Raw genomic sequence first — 22,723 nt, forward strand, 5'->3', positions numbered from 1 at the left:
AACGCTACAGTAGTTTAATGTCGAGAAAAAACCTACATCTCCCACAATTGACGTAACAGCATCTTCTATACTGAACCATATCACAGAGTGGACATGAAACTCTGCCCATTGTTTGGTGGAAAATCAAGAGTCTCCCAAGTATAGGGTGAGGGGTGAGTCAAAAGTCAGGAACCGGCCAAATATCTGTAGAGCATTCACTCTAAGGGTATGTGCACACACACTAATTACGTCCGTAATCGACGGACGTATTTCGGCCGCAAGTCCCGGACCGAACACAGTGCAGGGAGCCGGGCTCCTAGCATCATAGTTATATACGATGCTAGGAGTCCCTGCCTCGCTGCAGGACAACTGTCTCGTACTGAAAACATGATTACAGTACGGGACAGTAGTTCCACGGAGAGGCAGGGACTCCTAGCATCGTACATAAGTATGATGCTAGGAGCCCGGCTCCCTGCACTGTGTTCGGTCCGGTACTTGTGGCCGAAATACGTCCGTCGATTACGGACGTAATTAGTGTGTGTGCACATACCCTTAGATCTCATCATTACCAACATGTATTAGAATAATGGATGTGTCTATGTTGTATATAAGGGTCTCCGGTTCCTGAAGGTAGTGGTCAATATGGGGGGGAGGGGCAAAAAATGATCTACAATTGTGAACTAATGAAGAATCGGCCGTGCTCGGCTTCCAAACATTATAAATAACAGGGAAACGGGCAACACACACAAATGTGATATTATGTGCAAAATCCCTATCTTCGGTCTGCGGCTGCCTGTAGGTGGCAGCAGTCTGTTTTAGGAGTTCTGCAGTTTACTATGTGGCCAGCAGGTGGAGACAGACTACCTGTACCGATTATCTGAAAGTAGATTGTGATTTTTAGTTTCCAATTATTTTATTAGAAGGCATGAGGAAAAAAAAACAATGACAGAAGTTTGTGGTCTGAAGCGGGGGTGGGGGGAGAGGGGTAAAACCTGTCTAGGGGACCACCGTCCATGCAATGCAGAATTTAAAGCACAGTGGCAGAGAAAACAGCGTATAATGACAATACCAGATATTATCAAACAAACATAGAAGAGTAACCAAAAATAGGAAAAACAATGGGGGAGGAAAAGGGAATGAGGGGCATTATGAGGGGTCTGATCACCCGTATTGGTTACCAGGGTTCTCTAGAATCCGTCCTAACTGCGTCAATTTGCTAAAAAAATCCTTCAGTTTTAGGCGATGTTCACAAGTCTTAACAAATTACATTAGAAATTACGGAGCTGTTTTGAGGCGAAAACCGCGCCTGAATTTCAGACGTTTTTGCAAGTACTCGCGTTTTTCGCGGCGTCTTTTACGGACGTTATTGGAGCTGTTTTTCAATGGAGTCAATGAAAAACTGCTCCAAAAACGTCCAAAGAAGTGACATGCACTTCTTTGACGCGGGCATCTTTATACGCGCCGTCTTTTGACAGCGACGCGTAAAATTACACCTCGTGGGAACAGAACATCGTAAGACCCATTGCAAGCAATGGACAGATGTTTGCAGGCGTAATGGAGCCGTCTTTTCAAGCGTAATTCGAGGCGAATTACGGCTGAAAATAGGCCGTATGAGCATACCCTAAGGGTATGCTCACACGCTAGACTAAAAACGTCTGAAAATATGGAGCTGTTTTCAAGGGAAAACAGCTCCTGATTTTCAGACGTTTTTTAAGCCACACGCGATTTTCGCTGCGTTTTTTTACGGCCGTTTTTGGAGCTGTTTTTCAATGGAGTCAATGAAAAACGCCTCCAAAAACGTCCCAAGAAGTGTCCTGCACTTCTTTTGACGAACCGTCATTTTACGCGCAGTATTTTGACTGCGACTCGTAAAATAAAGGCTCGTGGGAACAGAACATCGTAGGTGTTGGCGTATTAGGGGCGGTTTTTCAGGCGTAATTTGAGGTGTAAAACGCCCGAATTACGTCTGAAAACACTGCATGTGAACATAGCCTAACTCTACGTTTCACAGCCTGAAATAAGAGAATAGGCGATTTCCGTTGATCAGCTTTATGGATCCTGGTTGCCGACAACTGGGTGGTTATCACCTGAAAACATGGCGTCGGGAGATAAAGGCGATCGTCGGAGACATATGGAGGAGATCATGACGTGGACTTGTTTGGGCATGCAAGTAGATTAGGATTTTTGATTTGGGCTTGGTGCATTACAGATAAAATACAAATAATAACAATTTACAATAAAACCGGACCGTGTACAGGAAGCCGCCTCGTAAACCGTGTCCGCACCGTCATAAAGTTCTGCCTGCAGCCACCACTAGGGGGAGCTCACTGCATACATATTTATACGACGCCCATTGATGGGATCAATACATATGCAGCAGGCTCCCCCTAGTGGCGGCTGTCCGCATCCTTTGTGGGACACTTACCTCCTCACCTGGGAGACTCCTGGACAATACGATGTAAAGTGTAATTAATGTAGAGATCTGTCCTAGCGACACGATGCAGCACAAATTCACCACCCGATGTCTCCCTGACCCCTGGTGCTGCGGGGCCGCCTTCCCGTCTATGGAGTCTGTCACCAGAATGTCCGTATTAAACGAGTAACCGTGTATTGTAGGAGACCAACCTGTTTCTAGCATTTATTTTCAGTTTCTGCTTACTGCCTCCTTTGTAGAGAATTTGTAGTAATGAGGATTTACGTGCAACGAGGGCGTCACCGTCGCTCCTAAATGCTGTTACTTCGCTCCCCAGTTCAACCCCCCTCCCTTCTTACATTGATTGACGGGCCAGGCAGCGTAATTGGCACGATCATGCCTGGCCCCGTACTATCTGTAACGCACACGTGTCCCTGCTCTTTACTCGGGGCATGCGCAGTACGATCTTTCTGCTCGACGTTCTAATTGGCGGTACTGCGCATGCGCCGAATAAAGAGCAGGGACGCTGAGCGTGCAGATACATTCTCTGTTGTTTTACAGTCATGACTCAAGTGCTGCAGATTTATCTGTTTGGGGTCATTGCTTGACAAGAAATCTTCTGCCAGGAGTCACTTCTCCTGTGGACGGCAGCAGGTTTTTATCCAGGATTTTCATAAAGCGGATTCCCACCCAAAGCTTAGAATTTACCACATATAATCAGTAAATCAGAAGACACTGGATATGTGGACACGCGGAGTCAAAACCGTCTGGAGAAAACAGCTCCTGATTTTCAGACTTTTTTAAGCCACTCACGATTTTCGCAGCGGTTTCTATGGCCGTTTTTGGAGCTGGTTTCTATAGTTTTTAAAAAACGGCTCCAAAAACGGGCCAAGAAGTGACTTGCACTTCTTTTCCGCAGCCGTTTTTTTACGCGGCTGTTTTTCATAACGGCCGCATAAAAAAAACGGCCCATCGGAACAGAACGCCGTTTTCTGCGGCCGATTTTTCGTCAGTTTTTTTGGGCGTTTACAGCCCGAAAAACATTCGAAAATAGGCCGTGTGAACATATCATTAGGGTATGTTCACACGGCTTAGTAAAATACGTCTGAAAATACGGAGCTGTTTTCAGGCGAAAACAGCTCCTGATTTTCAGACGTTTTTGTAATTCCTCGCGTCTTTTACGGACGTAATTGGAGCTGTTATTCAATGGAGTCAATGAAAAATTGCTCCAAAAACGTCCCAAGAAGTAACATGCACTTCTTTTTCGCGGGCGTCTTTTTACGCGCCGTATTTTGACAGCGACGCGTAAAATTACACCTCGTGGGAACAGAACATCGTAAGACCCATTGCAAGCAATGGACAGATGTTTGCCGACGTATTGGAGCCGTCTTTTCAGGCGTAATTCGAGGCGTAAAACACCCCCATCACGCCTGAAAATTGGTCGTGTGAACATACCCTTACACATACCCTAACTTGTTATGTTTATTTCCTTCCCCTCCCCCTCTTCTCCTGGACGTTACTGCAAAATACTTTTGACTCCTTGATGTGCATCTTGTGAAAGTTGTAATCTAGTTGTATCCACATCATATCTCTGGGGATTTCCGCTCCCCCTATATTTGTTTTATTATCCCCCCCCCCTTTTTTTTATTCCTGTAATCCATACTTGAAAAAGTTTAATAAAAACAATTGGAAAAAAAAATAAAAAGCAGTAAATCAGAAGTTAGAGCAGAAGCCGAGGTTTGATCATTTAGGCCGACACTTTAACATCCACGTTGCAGGACTAGGACTTCCGCCAGAGTTGTCATAGGGTCTCTTCATGACCTTCCTCACTGGTGCCCTCGGCCTGTTCTATGCAGATTTCAAGCGGCGTCAAATTCTCTCCAAATTTTAATGATTGACAAAGAAGTTGTCCAGGTAAGAAACCCCATTTCCATACCCCCGATCAGAGAATTCTGGGTTAATAGTGGGGGGAGTCCTGTGTTCAAGATCCTCATCTCTCGGTCAGGGTGGACAGCGGTTACATGGAGTGTCTCTCGCTCTGGAGGACCAGTCCTGTATTACACAGACCACACAATGATATGACTGGGCGCTGTGTAAGGCCGGATTCACACCAGCGTGTTCGGTCCGTGATATACAGTCCGTACGTCGGCCGCATTGCCCGGACCGAACACAGTGAAGGGAGCCGGGCCCCCAACACCAGTTATCTGTAACGCGGAGGCCCTGCCTGCCCGCAGAACTACTGTCCTGTGCTAAAAACATGATTACAGTGCGGCACAGTGTTCCCGCAGCGAGTCCTGGCATCGTACGTAACTGATGCTAGGAGCCCGGCGCCCTGCACTGTGTTTGGTCTGGGAAATGCTGCCAACATGCGGACCGTATATCACGGACCGAACCCGCTCGTATGCGAGAGGCCTGAGAAGTAGAGATTGTCCAGAGTGGAGAACTCCTTTAACAAACATTTTGGACCCCGCTCCCTGACCGGTACTTTTCAATATCTTCATCGTGATTTTGTCTGGTCTTCGTGTTGTGTTTGTCATGAATGTGACTCCTCCAGATCCGCTGTATTTATTCTACAATCACGTGACCAACGGGAAGTTCCGCCGTTCTCTTCCGTATCTCCCGGTCGTTGGAGAATTTCCCTCGTTAATTAAAAATGATTTAACACTAAATGAATTGCAACCCTCAACATTATTTGTCATTCTAGCCTCTCTGAATGCGGTCCAGCCTGTTTTATATGCGGTCATGGCACTGCTCATTACTGCCTCTTGTGGTAGAACATTCCGCAGCTGGACTGCTCTCACTGTAAAGAACCCTTCCTATATATTGTTCAAGCATTGCAGTCCACCGCGTTGTCAATTTTAGTTTTATTAATCATAATACCGATGACAGTATCACAAGAGGATTAGATACAGCAGACAGTATAACACAATAGGATTAGATACAGCATCACATGAGAGGATTAGATACAGCAGACTATCACACATAATAGGATTAGATACAGCAGACAGTATCACATGTGATAGGATTAGATACAGCAGACAGTATCACACATAATAGGATTAGATACAGCAGACAGTATCACATAATAGGATTAGATACAGACAGCATCACACAAGAGGATTAGATACAGCAGACAGTATCACACGTGATAGGATTAGATACAGCAGACAGTATTACACATGATAGGATTAGATACAGCAGACAGCATCACACACGAGAGGATTAGATACAGCACACAGTATCACACGTGATAGGATTAGATACAGCAGACAGTATCACACGTGATAGGATTAGATACAGAAGACAGTATCACACGTGATAGGATTAGATACAGCAGTACATAACATCTCAGCTGTGATCTAGGTCTAATTCTTTCTCCACGGTCTCCTCCATGAAGGAATAATATGGAGGGGGACATGTCCTCCGTGGAGCCGCAGGGGGCACTTTATTATTCACTATACTGGGGAGAGTCCGGGCAGAGAGTGGTCCCAGTACTACCGGACTATCACGTGCATTTTCCCAGCCAATCACATGACGAGTAAACAACGCTGACTCCCCTGTCCCAATAAGATGGTGAGCCGGAATCCCGGACATTCCTCTCTCTCCCCGGGTCTCTTCCTCGGCTGATAAGAGCCAGCTACTTGCATAGGGCGCTTTCCGGCGCTTTTATACGTCACACAGAAGTCATGTGACAGGAAGCTGAACAGGTCATGTGATTTGAGGTAAACCCCAGGACTAAGTCATGTTTGTCCCTGCCGCTGGTTTCCAGTGGTAAGCGCTATGTGTGATGCTGGGGATTGGAGGCCGGGCCTGTCTGCTCAGTCAGTGTCACAGGGTTAGCTCATGTTTGTCCTTGTGGCCGTGTCCCGGGGCGGCCGCAGTGTAGAGCTGATCAGTGCGGATCTTCGGGGGAGAGAGAGAGATACAGGTAACCGAGAGACGGGGGCGGCCTGTGCCCGGTGTTATATACCATTATATACTCCTCTATACAGCGTACCCCGTGTTATATACTCCTATATGCGGTGTCCCCGGCGTTACATACTCCTATATACGGTGTCCCCGGTGTTATATACTCCTATATACGGTGTCCCCGGCGTTACATACTCCTATATACGGTGTCCCCGGCGTTATATACTCCTATATACGGCGTCCCCGGCGTTATATACTCCTATATACGGCGTCCCCGGCGTTATATACTCCTATATACGGCGTCCCCGGCGTTATATACTCCTGTATACGGCGTCCCCGGCGTTATATACTCCTATATACGGCGTCCCCGGCGTTATATACTCCTGTATACGGCGTCCCCGGCGGTATATACTCCTGTATACGGTGTCCCCGGCGTTATATACTCCTATATACGGCGTCCCCGGCGTTATATACTCCTGTATACGGCGTCCCCGGCGTTATATACTCCTGTATACGGTGTCCCCGGCGTTATATACTCCTATATACGGCGTCCCCGGCGTTATATACTCCTATATACGGCGTCCCCGGCGTTATATACTCCTATATACGGCGTCCCCGGCGTTATATACTCCTGTATACGGTGTCCCCGGCGTTATATACTCCTGTATACGGTGTCCCCGGCGTTATATACTCTTGTATACGGCGTCCCCGGCGTTATATACTCCTGTATACGGCGTCCCCGGCGTTATATACTCCTGTATACGGCGTCCCCGGCGTTATATACTCCTATATACGGTGTCCCCGGCGTTATATACTCCTGTATACGGTGTCCCCGGCGTTATATACTCCTATATACGGTGTCCCCGGCGTTATATACTCCTGTATACGGTGTCCCCGGCGTTATATACTCCTGTATACGGTGTCCCCGGCGTTATATACTCCAGTATACGGTGTCCCCGGCGTTATATACTCCTGTATACGGCGTCCCCGGCGGTATATACTCCTGTATACGGCGTTCCCGGCGTTATATACTCCTGTATACGGTGTCCCCGGCGTTATATACTCCTATATACGGTGTCCCCGGCGTTATGTACTCCTATATACGGCGTCCCCGGCGTTATATACCCCTGTATACGCGTCCCCGGCGTTATATACCCCTGTATACGGCGTCCCCGGCGTTATATACCCCTGTATACGGCGTCCCCGGCGTGTTATACTCCTGTATACGGCGTCCCCGGCGTTATATACTCCTGTATACGGCGTCCCCGGCGTTATATACTCCTGTATACGGCGTCCCCGGCGTTATATACTCCTGTATACGGCGTCCCCGGCGTTATATACTCCTGTATACGGCGTCCCCGGCGTTATATACTCCTGTATACGGCGTCCCCGGCGTTATATACTCCTGTATACGGCGTCCCCGGCGTTATATACTCCTGTATACAATGTCCCTGGCGTTATATACTCCTGTATACGGCGTCCCCGGCGGTATATACTGTCAGATCGGGCAGGAGGATTTCGGGGTCACTTCACCAGGGGCTTCTCTTTTGGGCAGAGTCTCATTTACTCCTGAGCAACAAACTCCAAACTATTATTTAGACCGAGTTCACGCAGATTCTTTTGGCGCTGATTTTGATGCCGAAACTGCATGGTAATCAGCGCCAAAAACTTCCCAAATCTACCCCCATTTAGTTCAATGTAGACTGAGCGCTTTTTTTTTCACCGGGCAACTTTTGACCACTCGCAGGGAAAAAAAGTGACCTTTTTTTTTTTTTTTGTGTGACCGGTTTGCACCTCTGAACCTCTATAGAAATCAATGGGGCACAGAAAAAAAAACGCTCCACTAATTTGAGGTTTTTTTGCCACAGTTTTTGACCAAACACCGCCTACGGTTTTTGCATTTGATTAATTAAATAAAAGCCGAAATAGAGCGTAAAAAAAGACACAAAAAAGTGAATAAAGCGTAAAAACGCAGCGATTACAAAATCTGCCGCAAAAGATTTTTTTTGCCTGACCGTGTCTAACAGTAAAACTGTCTGTTCCCCATAGCAACCAATCACAGCGCAGCTTTTATTTCTTATATTCCCCATAGAAAATGAAAGCAGCAGTGTGATTGGTTGCTATGGGCAACAGACAGGTTTCCTGTTAGACGCTTTTCATGAATCTGCCCCTTAATGTAGTGATGTAACGCCGGGGACACTGAAGTGTTTAGACGGTGAATAGACATTTCACGGCATGTCTATTCACAATCTCTGCACTTTGTTACGGTTTCTGGGGTAGTTACAGCAGAGGAAGCGTGATCTCGTTGTGACCTGTCATTTACAGCGAGATCTCGCAGGATCACGCTTCCTCAGCTCTAACTACCACAGAAACAGAAACGAAGTGCAGAGATTGTGAATAGACATCCCGGGGAATGTCTATTCACCGTCTAAACACTTCAGTATTGTTAATGTGTTAGACAGCACATAAGGATCTAGCAGGATCCCTATGCGCTGAGTAAATGAATGGAGAGGAGTGCATGACGCTGATTGGTCACTGATTGGTCAGCGTCATACACTCCTCTGTACAACGCCCACTTGGGCATTAAGAAACTCATTAGCATAAATCTAAAATCGCTAATAAAGTGGTGAAAATAGATGGTTTTATTAAATAAAAAGCATTACTGTCACCTACATTACAGCGCCGATCTCCTTATGTAGGGGGCAGGACACTTATAATGTGGTGACAGAGACTCTTTAAGTGTAACGGTGACCTTCTCAATATGGCCACTGTACTATGACTGCACAGGATGTGGAAGTCCTGAGGCTCCTCCCAGAAAAGGTCAGAGGTGAGGGAGGAGGGAAGGTCTCCATGGTTACCTGGATACAGCAGAGAGGATAAGCCACTCGGCCACATAAATGTTAATGGCTGTGTAAGTGACACGTGGATGTCGGCTGTGGGCAACGGGCAGAATCTGAGACTACTGTGATCCCACCCGTTTAACCCCTTAGGATGGTCAATAATGATCGCGGAATCTTAGCTGTTAGAAACATGGGGGGGCTTTTACAACAGCCCATCAGCCTCCCTATGATGAGATTGTGGGGTACCGATGGTTGTCATGGCAGCCTGGGGGCCCAATCAGGGCCACCAGGTCTGCCATCTTTCTATTCCTATTAAGAGTAACTAAACTTTCAAAAGACTTCTGACATGTCAGAAGTTTTGATCGGTGAGGGTCCAAGCACTGAGACATCCACCGATCGGAAAGCTGAGCAAGCGGTGTACGGGCTCAATATGAAGTCTATGGGCCAGTATACGAACTGCTCGACTTTGAGAAAAGCCAAATAGAAACGAAGCAGCTCAGCGCTCACCCGAGAACTTCTGCTGCTTCGTTTTAGCGATTGTCGGGGGTCTCAGTGCTCGGACCCCCACCGATCAAGACTTCTGACATGTTACATGACATGTCAGAAGTTTGCTGAAAGTTTAGTTACCTTGTAATTGGAACCTGTAAAAATCACGATATACTGAAGTACATTAGTTTTGCAGTATATCGTACAAACGATCCAAAGATCGCTGGTTTAAGTCCCATAGAGGGACTAATAAAAAAAAGTTAAAAGCAGTTTAATAATTTTTTTTTTGTATACAAAAAATATTTAAAGTTCAGAGACCTCCCCCTTTCTAATTTTCTCCCAAAAGCAATGTACCTCGTCTCCCACAAAAAAATGCAATAGAAAATTATAATGTTTTATGTATCCAAAATGGTACTAATAAAAACTGCAGCTCGTCCCGCAAAAAACAAGCCCTCGCACTGCTGAATCGACGGAAATCTGAAAAAGTTATGGCGGCACAAAACATTTTTTTTTAACAATCGTAAAACAAAAAAACAATATAAAATTAGTATTGACCCGCGGAATAAAGCTAACCTGTCTTTTTTTTATTTTTTATGGCAAGGTGAACGCCGTAAAAACAAAACCAAAAAACAATGGTGAAACCGCTGATTTTTTCCCTATTCCACCCCACAAAGATTTTTTTTCTAGTTTCCCAGTACAATAAATGGTGCCATGAAAAACTATATCTCTTCCCGCAAAAAAACAGCTCTCACCCGGCTTTATCTACGGAAAATAAAAAAGTGATGGCTTTTGGAGTGTGGGGAGGAAAAAACGAAAAAAATAAATAAAAAGTATTTGCGGCGGGAAGGGGTTAATCATAGGGCCTGATCGAGTGGAGGCATCGGTGCGATGTAAGTCCAATATCCCAGTCCAGCGAGGCTCAGGACCACTGTTTCTACACAGGGGGGGTGTCATCGGAGGTAGCCATCAGGATAAGTGCCACATCAGCATACACTGTTACGAACAATGCAGCAGTTTGTGGTCTGGTATTGGGAGCAAATGACCCTTGTGGGAAATCTCTGAGAAAGTGGAGTAAAGGGGGGTTTACACTGGCCGATTGAGCGTTTATATAACGCTGGATCGTCTGCTGGTCGTATCATTTTAAAAAAGTGAAATATTATCGGTGTCGGCAGCACATCTTGGTGTGTAAACAGGGAGACGATGCCGACATGATAATAATGTATGGGGACGAGCGATCAGAGTAATGACAGCTCGTCCCCATCTATAGCTCCGCGTGGCAGGAGCAAAAGACCGCCGATCAACGATGTCTCAATGATCGGCGCTCGCTGCATCGGCCGCTTATCGGACGGTGTAAAAGGGCCTTGACACTTGTAGATTGTAAATGTTTGACAATAAGGATTGTCTCTCATTGTCTATTCTTGTGCCCCTCAGACCATCACCATGCCTGGGTCCGAGAGCGTCCAGCTGGACTTCCCACACTACAGCTCCGTGCTCCTGGACACCCTGAACAAGCAGCGATTGGAGGGGATGTTCTGCGATCTCTCTGTCCAGGTCCAAGATCGCGTCTTCCAAGCTCACAAAACGGTCTTGGCTGCCTCCTCCCCGTACTTCCACGACAAGCTGCTCTTGAATGACACCAACTGTCTGGTTTTGCCCAGCGTCATTCAGCCCGATGCTTTCGAGAACCTTTTGCAACTCATTTACTCTGGGAGACTTTGTCTTGAAATGGAGGCATTACCGTCACATCTCCTGGTGGCCAGTGGTTTACAGATGTGGCAAGTGGTAGACCGATGTTCTGAGATTCTTAAAGAGCGGAAAACATGTGTCCCACAGACTTGGTCAAGCCGGGCCAGCGAAAGTCAGTCGCCGAGCAGCAGCTTCCAACTGCCTCGAGATGACCCGCCACCACCACCCCCAACCGTCACATTGGGTTGCTCAGATGATGAAGAAGTGATCAAGGTTCGCGTTTCGGAGGAAGAGGAAGAAGAAGAGGAGGATGATTTGAAAAATGGTGGAAATGTTCTGGACGAGTCTGTCGCTACCAATTGCTCTTATGCTCTCCCTTCTTCTTCATCACCCGAAAGTCCCAAGATCATCTACATCAAGCAAGAGCGGACTGAAGAGGACGGGGGTTACATGAAGGCTTTTGAAGTCACTGAGATGCAGGGCGAGTACCCGTCAGAGTTGAGCTTTGTCATCCCTCCTACGTCTTCATCTTCTGATGTTTCTCTCTGTATTCCTCGGAAACTCTATGGTGCCTCCGAACCGACGTCCTTTACTATTTCGAAACCTGTGGACCTTCATGGAAATGAGATCGTATCTCAAGCTCTTCAGGCTCAAACTGTTCACGCTCCTGTTAAGCTTGTGGCTGCCCCGGATGGGAAAAAATTTGGTTGCCTGTGCGGCAAGCGGTTTGCCGTCAAGCCTAAACGCGACCGCCATATCATGTTGACCTTCAGTCTGCGCCCTTTCGGCTGTTCTGTCTGCCACAAGAAGTTCAAACTGAAGCATCATCTCACAGAACACATGAAAACTCATGGCGGAAACTTGTTTTCTTGCGAAGACTGTGGCCGCAAATTCAGGGTGGAAAGTTGCTTCCAGAAGCACAAGGAGGTTTGCAAAGGACAGAGGTGGGCAGGGGCCTGCTGGACTTACAAGTAAATTCTAGAACCCTTCCATTGGAGTTTAATAAACAGGGGCCTTCTGTTCTAGAGATTGACATTAGTTGAGTTTTCTGGACCTTCCCAGAATGAACACGTCCCCGTCACCAGGAGAGTAGTCCTAGATCTGTACTATTGTAGCCTGGATTCTGCATTTTAGAGCTTCTTCTCAGACCAGAAGATGTCGTGTATTGAATGCTGTCCACTTCTGGACTGTGCTTGACGGAGGTCTGTACGAATGTTGGTTTTATTGTGGTATATTCTAATATATCAACATCACATCGCTTTTTATTTTAAGTCTTTATACTGTTTTACATGGGACCTCCGAGGTGCAGATCTGTTGTGTTAGATCCATGTCCCGAAACGCGTGGTGGACTAAGACCAACAGACGACCCGTAGTCAGAGGCGGCGTATTTGTCCCTGGCTCGTTCAATCATCTATGACCTTGTCATAGACATGGAAATATGTACCTATAGATAACGGCCGGTCAATGTAAGTGGTATAAAACGTGCACCAACCTATGGACAGCAGATCCGGTTTTAGGTCTTTGTGTAAATATACACATGTAGCCATCATGTATGTCATTGTGTGTCTGCATATACAGGGTTAGGGATTTGTGTTCGGAACGCTGATTTCCTGCAATAACCGATAACCCCATGGAGAGGTTACATTACCTGTGATATCTGGGGTTGGGGGGTGTTCAGAGTAGTGGTGAGGGGGACGATACGTAAAAGCGGATATATAGACTGTAAATATTGGAACCAGCTCTGAACGGGGATCTGCTGAACTGATTGGTAATAACATAAGAGGCGCAGGTGTATGGCACAGATATTAAGTGTTCTTTCTAAATATATTTTTTGACATGAATGTCGTCCCCCCCCCCCCCCCCCGATCACGCCTCAAGATGGACTGCGGGTTCCATATAATGTTAACTCTGGGAGGAGATCTCTCCATGTGCTCAGTGGCGCCCCCTGCTGAGCGATGCACTTTTCATTAGGAGTGGGGGAAGGGAAGTGACAGCAGCTCGGAGCACATTTCTGTTTCAGGTGGTTGTCACTTTTCCTTCTCATTTCTCCACTGGCTCAACAACCTGAAGGTGACGACACCAGGAGCCGGGATACGCGAGGCTTGTGGCCGGTGCCGTTCTTTTTATGTGCGTGACGTTGTAGTCCTGCCCTGTCGTCAGTGATGGTTTTCTTAATATTTGTGCCATATAATGAGCACGCAGGAGGGAGCAGCAATATTCGTACAGCCCAGTATATGGCGGTAGATTCCTCTATGTGGAGGTATCAACGTGACTGGTTGGGAAAGCCCATATTTAAATATTGGGAATTAGTGAAGGGTCCCTCAGTCCGAACCTGCATAAGTTAGCCGGATAGCGGCAGCAAAAGAAATGTCTGAAGGTCTCCCATGCCGGCCCATCCGCTCCCTCGAAAAATAGCTGCCATGATGGTACATAGTAGCATGTATATGACGCCGGCACTGAGACGCGGCCTGGTCTCTACAGGCGGGAGAAAGCAGGCGCTGCCCACAGATTGACAAACAGGCTCCTCATATTGTGTTTTCCATTAAAGGGTAATTAAAGTTTCAGAAAACTTCTGACATCACAGTGACTTACCATAAGTTTTGATCGGCGGGGGTCTGAGCACTGAGACCCCCGCTGATCGCTAAAAGGAAGCGCTTGGTTGAGCGCTGAGCCGCTTGGTTTCTGATCGGCTTTTCTCGGAAAGCCGAGGTGACGGTGTACGGACTCCATAGAAAGTTTATGAGCCGGGGCACCAACTGCTCGGCTTTCTGAAAAAAGTTGATCATAACTGAAGCGGCTCCGCGCTCCTCCAAGCGCTTCTGCTTCGTTTTAGCGATCAGTGGGGGTCTCCGTGCTCAGACCGCACCGATCAAAACTTCTGATATGTCACTGTGACGTCAGAAGTTTTATGAAAGTTTAGTTACCCTTTAAAATTGCCATTCAGGGGGGGGTTTCACGACCACCTTGTTTTACCTTTTATAACCTGTGAATTCAACAGTTCATAGAAGTATTATAGATGGGGGTCCAACTACAGGGACCCCCCACCATTACAGAGAATGAGGGGCCACAAGTCTGTGCACTGTCACTCCATACAACTGAATAGGAACACCGGGAACGGCCGAATGTGAACGTCGACTGTGTTATTCATTTCTGCCCCGGCTGCTGTCAGTGAATGGAGCTGATGGATCTAGTCATCGTGATGATGATGATGATGATGATGGTGGTGGTGGTAGTAGCCAGAGGTGGGGATGTGAGCCCATGAGGAATGCTCCAGTACAATGATGATCCCCGCTGACACCACGAGGACATGTTCAGAGGAGCCTCCCGTCATTCTGTATAAAGGGACATCTTCTGTGCCTGGAGGAATGAAGGTTTCGGCATAGGAAGGGTTATTTTTTCTTAGGAAAGTCCAATATGTTTGTCTTTTTAGGATCTGTTCTAATAAAAATATAAGGGAAATCTGCCGCGAAAATGTGACGTGCGAGTCCGGTCATAACTTGCCGGGATCGCCAGTCTTATTACAGACACTCATGATTAAGGAATAACTCCGGCTGGATAAATGATAGACGTTTTGTGAGTTTTATGGTTATTATTAATCTTTGCTTCCCTTTCTTGAGAACTATATTAAAGCTTCATGATTGTGTTTAAACAAAGTAATTCTGTCTAGATTTAAGAGGTTAAAGTTACCCTCCTCCCACGAAAAGAACTTCCGTTCCCTTGTCCCCATGACAATACTTCCTGACCCCATGCTTTGCAAGCTCAGTGTTATCATAGGGACAGTGACATTCCTAGCAACCAACTAGATCTCTTAACCTGTGTTAGAAAAATGAGAGCCGGACTCTGATCTATAAGATGTGTCCCTATGATAAAACATAGTTTCCAGAACAGAGTGACAGGAAGTGTTGTCCTTGGCACTTAAACCACTGATAACTCGGCACATGAATAATCTATTTTATTTCAGGATGTGAGACGTGGCTTTTAGTGTAGATCTCTTGGTGGCTTTCCTGTCACAGTGCGCTCCTTATTCTGAATGACGCCATCTTGTGATTATCGGTGATCAGTCTGAGAACGCTGGAGGTCTAAAGAACCACAACACTAATGTCTGAATACTGCGCAAAACCAGATTTTTATTACCAATGTGCATTGTCCATTTTTACTAAATGTCCCCCTTGTATCCTACACTCTGAGCTTGTATGTAAAATAGAATCGTCGCTAGTTCTGGTGTCTGAAATAAAAAAAATAAAACCAGATTTAAAGCTCCTGGACGTTTTTATATGGGTGCAAACAGCAGGTGACCCCCTCTCGTATCCTGCAAGAGATATATATATATATAATGTGTGTGTGTATTTGTATGATAAAGATTCCAGCCGATTACCACCGGCCAATCCTAATAATAATCTTTGCATTATAGACATCGGTTTCTAGTCCAGCTGCTTCTCCTGACAATGTATTTGTGTAAACAACCTGCAGGGGGCAGTGTGGGACGTTACCCGATCTAATTAATCACTGATGTTCCCATGCAGGACCCTTCATCAGGATGTGACCAGTGACTACAGGGAGCGCCCGATCTTTATCATTTCTAGCACATACGTATGGACAGCATGAGGGGGCAAATAATAGTTTTTGATGGATTTTTCAGTCTCACAAATTGGTAAGAGATGTCAGACGTGGATAGTCTGGAAAAGACAAAGCTCAGCAACGTGGATAGTGGACACTACTCAGGGCCAGGATCACAGTTTTGATTTAAAGGGGGTGTCCGAGATAAAATGACTTTGTGTTAATGATTGTAATTTATAAATGTAAATACATCTGTAATATACTTAAATTTTCCAAAGTGGCCCCGTTTCCAGATCCTGCCGCGGGGTACTTGACGGGTGACGTCACTCTCTGCACTGGCTCTGCCGCTTTGTTGATCTTCAATTCTTTGCCGGGTATACGATACGTCACTTGTGATGTGCCGTGTATGGGCTGTTCTGTTGTAACGTGCATGCGCGGTCCCTGCTGTTATTTCGAGAACAGCAGGGAACGCGCATGCGCGCTACGGGCTGTGCAGCAGAACAGCCCATACACGGCACATCACAAGTGACATGTCGTGTACCCAGAAAAGAACTGAAGATCAACACAGCGGCCAGAGCAGAGAGTGACGTGACCCATCAAGTACCCCACGGCAGGATCTGGAAACGGGGCCACTTTGTAAAATGTAAGTATATTACAGATGTGTTTATATTAATATATTACAATCATTAACACAAAGTCATTTTATCTCGGACACCCCCTTTAATATGCATTTTTTTCATTCAGTTTAAACAGAAAATAATCCATCCATGAAGGAAGCCGTGGGACTCCTGTATATGGGCGCTGTACTGGGGCACGTGGACTCACATGCACTACAGACCCATTGGCTCTCTTGTGCCACTATATGGCGCCTCCGTTCACAATATCTCTGTTACACGATAACGCAGCCATGTCCATTGTAGTTTTATATGAAACTTTGTAATATGACCTATTAGTCTGAGTTTTAAGCGGATTTGCCCAAATTTTGGGAGTAAATCTGCATCGATTTTTGCAGCGGATCTCACCATTTGTATTGTAAAGGTGAAATCAACGAAAATCTGCTACAAAATAGGGATGCTGCGGATATGAAAATGCCCACTGTAAGTACTAACGTACTGTAAGGCCTCAAGCGCAGGACCGTCGCTGTATATCTGGTCAGTGACTATGGCGCGGACGGCCTGAGGAGAGTCGTCTGCGGGCCGTCCGCAATCACGGACCGTGCACACACACAAGATGTGCATTGAGTTTAATGAGCCCTAACTGCAAAAGAAGTAAAATACGTCCTTTTTTTTTTTTTTGGAAGCCACGGTCGTGTGCATTGGCCCATAGGATATAACGTGCCCTATACTATCTAACATTGCGGATCACAATGCACGGTCGTGTGCTTGGGCCCTAAATCTGTTTCAGATTCTCGGCTCCTAATGCACGAAAATTCGTGCCAAATCTACCATGTTTGAGCATAACCTTAGAGGGCAGGATCACCTTCCAGCAGTCGTTCCCCTTTCTCTGCCTCCAGACTCTTAGGCCCCCGTGCACACGTCCATATTTTTTGACCGTAATTACAGACCCATTCATTTCTATGGGCTACGGACACCTTGCCGTATTTTTACAGAAAATGTCCGTACATTAGAAATGATTGAACATGTCCTTTTTTTGTCCTTGATTACCTTGCGAACTCCCCATAGAAGTCTATGGGTGCTTCCGTAATTACAGGCAACAAGGGCTGTGCACCCGGCTCATTTTCTGCCGTTTTTCGTTGACTCACCGCATAAACCGCATAAAAACGCGAGTTTGCTTAAAAACTTCTGAAAATCAGGAGCTGTTTTCCCTTGAAAACTGCTCCGTATTTTCAGACGTTTTTTAGTAAGCGTGTGAACATAGCCTTAGCCGTCCGTAATTACAGAAGCGTTTGGTAGGCGATGCCAGGTTTTCAGATGTTGCGTATCATTTGTGGTTTCCTTTTTGCGGATCCGTAAATATGGATGCACTACGGACCGTATTTACGGACACCATTATGTATATGCGAATGATTTACGAATGACTATAAATTATTACGGATCTGTATTTCCGGATGATGGAAATCTACAGTCGTGTGCATGGGGCCTTATTCAGAGGAGCGTGTCTCCGTCTTGCGTCCGCAAAAAAAAACACCATATTTAACGCATTTCAGTTCTGTGTGATATCAGTTTTTAATGTCATGTTGGTGCCCATTTTTATATTTTTTTTCTCAGAATTTCTTTAGCACCTTGTGCGTGAAACACGGATGACGTTCATGTACTGTCCGTGATTTTCACGCACCCATAGACTTCAATGGGTGACACAGTCCGCAAAATGGACCGGAATAGGACATGCAGTGAGTTTCACACAACAGAAACACGCTGCGAGAAAAATCACTGACCTCTGAATAGCTCCGTTGATTTGCTGTCCGGCACACAGACGTATACAATGTTTGTCTGAATAAGGCCTTAATGTACAGGAAACTTCGGTCATCATATCCGACAAGTGTAATTCAATAAATTGGAGACGAGTGAGGGGGATGCAGCTGTAGCTTCTCACTTTCAATACAGCATGAGAGGAGGGGGAGACATCGGATTGGATTGGATTATACAGTATTATATCAGGAAAAGTCTGTCCACTCAACAGGTAGAAGAAAGGAAAAGCTCTAACCACAAAATGCATCCCCGACGTTATCAATCATATTATCTCCCAGATACAATAAAAAAAATGTTAATCGTCGACTCACCAGGATTTGTATCAGAGCGTTCCTGTCCTCAAAGAGGTTTCCAAGCTCCAGGCGGACATGATCGTATCATCAACAATACAGACACCGATCTAACCTGAGGAGATTACACTGAATACTTTACTTTTAGGCTACATGCACACAAACTTATTTTTGCAGTCTCATTCATTTCAATGGGCCCATGCACACGACTGTGGTTGCCCAGGAGCCTGGACCGCAAAAAGATAGGACGTGTCTTATTACGCCCGTATTTTGCAGTCCAGGCTCTTTTAAATTAATGCACATGGCCATGTACACCACTACGGTCCTGTCCATCAGGCCTTATTCTCTGTCACAACATCGGGAAAGAAGAGAGACGACTGACAACTTCCAGGCCACGCAACTACTGCTCTGACAAACTAACACAATATATTAACTGCTCCTGAACTAACTACTATAATACCCTATATACAAGAATATAACTACTATAATACTGCCCCCTATGTACAAGAATATAACTACTATTTTACTGCCCCCTATATACAAGAATATAACTACTATAATATAGCCCCCTATATACAAGAATATAACTACTATAATACTGCCCCCTATATACAAGAATATAACTACTATAATACTGCTCCTATATACAAGAATATAACTACTATAATACTGCCCCTATATACAAGAATATAACAACTATAATACTGCTCCTATATACAAGAATACAACTACTATAATACTGCCCCTATATACAAGAATATAACTACTATAATACTGCCCCCTATATACAAGAATATAACTACTATAATACTGCCCCTATATACAAGAATAGAACTACTATAATACTGCTCCTATATACAAGAATATAACTACTATAATACTGCCCCTATATACAAGAATATAACTACTATAATACTGCCCCTATATACAATAATATAACTACTATAATACTGCTCCTATATACAATAATATAACTACTGTAATACTGCCCCCTATATACAAGAATATAACTACTATAATACTGCCCCCTATATATAAGAATATAACTACTATAATACTGCTCCTATATACAAGAATATAACTACTATAGTACTGCTCCTATATACAAGAATACAACTACTATAATACCGCCCCTATATACAAGAATATAACTACTATAATACTGCCCCTATATACAAGAATATAACTACTATAATACTGCTCCTATATACAAGAATATAACTACTATAATGCTGCTCCTATATACAAGAATATAACTACTATAATACTGCTCCTATATACAAGAATATAACTACTATAATACTGCCCCCTATATACAAGAATATAACTACTATAATACTGCTCCTATATACAAGAATATAACTACTATAATACTGCCCCCTATATACAAGAATATAACTACTATAATAATGCCCCCTATATACAAGAATATAACTACTATAATACTGCCCTCTATATACAAGAATATAACTACTATAGTACTGCTCCTATATACAAGAATACAACTACTATAATACCGCCCCCTATATACAAGAATATAACTACTATAATACTGCCCCTATGTACAAGAATATAACTACTATAATACTGCCTCCTATATACAAGAATATAACTACTATAATACTGCTCCTATATACAAGAATATAACTACTATAGTACTGCTCCTATATACAAGAATACAACTACTATAATACCGCCCCTATATACAAGAATATAACTACTATAATACTGCCCCTATATACAAGAATATAACTACTATAATACTGCTCCTATATACAAGAATATAACTACTATAATACTGCTCCTATATACAAGAATATAACTACTATAATACTGCTCCTATATACAAGAATATAACTACTATAATGCTGCTCCTATATACAAGAATATAACTACTATAATACTGCCCCTATATACAAGAATATAACTACTATAATACTGACCCTATATACAAGAATATAACTACTATAATACTGCCCCTATATACAATAATATAACTACTATAATACTGCTCCTATATACAAGAATATAACTACTATAATACTGCCCCCTATATACAAGAATATAACTACTATAATACTGCTCCTATATACAAGAATATAACTACTATAATACTGCCCCCTATATACAAGAATATAACTACTATAATAATGCCCCCTATATACAAGAATATAACTACTATAATACTGCCCCCTATATACAAGAATATAACTACTATAATACTGCCCCCTATATACAAGAATATAACTACTATAATACTGCTCCTATATACAAGAATATAACTACTATAGTACTGCTCCTATATACAAGAATACAACTACTATAATACCGCCCCCTATATACAAGAATATAACTACTATAATACTGCCCCTATGTACAAGAATATAACTGCTATAATACTGCCTCCTATATACAAGAATATAACTACTATAATACTGCTCCTATATACAAGAATATAACTACTATAGTACTGCTCCTATATACAAGAATACAACTACTATAATACCGCCCCTATATACAAGAATATAACTACTATAATACTGCCCCTATATACAAGAATATAACTACTATAATACTGCTCCTATATACAAGAATATAACTACTATAATACTGCCCCTATGTACAAGAATATAACCACTATAATACTGCTCCTATATACAAGAATATAACTACTATAGTACTTCTCCTATATACAAGAATATAACTACTATAATACTGCCCCCTATATACAAGAATAGAACTACTATAATACTGCTCCCTATATACAAGAATATAACTACTATAATACTGCCCCCTATATACAAGAATATAACTACTATAATACTGCTCCTATATACAAGAATATAACTACTATAATACTGCCCCCTATATACAAGAATATAACTACTATAATACTGCCCCCTATATACAAGAATATAACTACTATAATACTGCTCCTATATACAAGAATATAACTACTATAATACTGCTCCTATATACAAGAATACAACTACTATAATACTGCCCCTATATACAAGAATATAACTACTATAATACTGCCCCTATATAAAAGAATATAACTACTATAATACTGCCCTCTATATACAAGAATATAACTACTATAATACTGCCCCTATATACAAGAATATAACTACTATAATACTGCTCCTATATACAAGAATATAACTACTATAATACTGCCCCTATATACAAGAATATAACTACTATAATACTGCCCCTATATACAATAATATAACTACTATAATACTGCTCCTATATACAAGAATATAACTACTATAATACTGCCCCCTATATACAAGAATATAACTACTATAATACTGCTCCTATATACAAGAATATAACTACTATAATAATGCCCCCTATATACAAGAATATAACTACTATAATACTGCCCCCTATATACAAGAATATAACTACTATAATACTGCTCCTATATACAAGAATATAACTACTATAATAATGCCCCCTATATACAAGAATATAACTACTATAATACTGCCCCCTATATACAAGAATATAACTACTATAATACTGCCCCTATGTACAAGAATATAACTACTATAATACTGCTCCTATATACAAGAATACAACTACTATAATACCGCCCCCTATATACAAGAATATAACTACTATAATACTGCCCCTATGTACAAGAATATAACTACTATAATACTGCTCCTATATACAAGAGTATAACTACTATAGTACTGCTCCTATATACAAGAATATAACTACTATAATACTGCCCCCTATATACAAGAATATAACTACTATAATACTGCTCCCTATATACAAGAATATAACTACTATAATACTGCCCCCTATATACAAGAATATAACTACTATAATACTGCTCCTATATACAAGAATATAACTACTATAATACTGCCCCCTATATACAAGAATATAACTACTATAATACTGCCCCCTATATACAAGAATATAACTACTATAATACTGCTCCTATATACAAGAATATAACTACTATAATACTGCTCCTATATACAAGAATACAACTACTATAATTATCTTTTTTATTTGAAAACTTGCAACAAATTATTACAATACCTTTGCAATACACTCATAACAGATAAAGAAAATAAACATTTGTCTCTTAATAACATCACAATCATT

The 22,723-nt window shown here is 43.2% G+C and overlaps 1 protein-coding gene across 2 annotated transcripts; it reads left to right on the top strand.

The window, feature by feature from the left end:
• The first annotated feature begins 6,236 nt into the window (after window positions 1–6,236).
• Window positions 6,237–15,563, top strand: ZBTB9 (zinc finger and BTB domain containing 9). 2 transcript variants are annotated; one of them, XM_075836547.1, is made up of 2 exons: window positions 6,237–6,320; window positions 11,059–15,563. In XM_075836547.1, the coding sequence occupies exon 2, from the start codon at window positions 11,068–11,070 to the stop codon at window positions 12,286–12,288; it is 1,221 nt and encodes a 406-aa protein (XP_075692662.1). In that variant the 5' UTR covers window positions 6,237–6,320; window positions 11,059–11,067; the 3' UTR covers window positions 12,289–15,563. The 2 variants fall into 2 exon arrangements, with proteins under 2 accessions (XP_075692662.1, XP_075692663.1); XM_075836548.1 differs by lacking the exon at window positions 6,237–6,320 and adding an exon at window positions 9,133–9,212.
• The last annotated feature ends 7,160 nt before the right edge of the window (window positions 15,564–22,723 follow it).

The sequence above is a fragment of the Rhinoderma darwinii genome, chromosome 8 (genome assembly GCF_050947455.1).
Source record: "Rhinoderma darwinii isolate aRhiDar2 chromosome 8, aRhiDar2.hap1, whole genome shotgun sequence".
NCBI classification, from domain to species: Eukaryota; Metazoa; Chordata; class Amphibia; order Anura; family Rhinodermatidae; genus Rhinoderma; species Rhinoderma darwinii.

Excerpts from the sequence above, each read along its gene's own strand:
- ZBTB9 (XM_075836547.1), top strand. The coding sequence starts at position 11,068 with ATGCCTGGGTCCGAGAGCGTCCAGCTGGACTTCCCACACTACAGCTCC.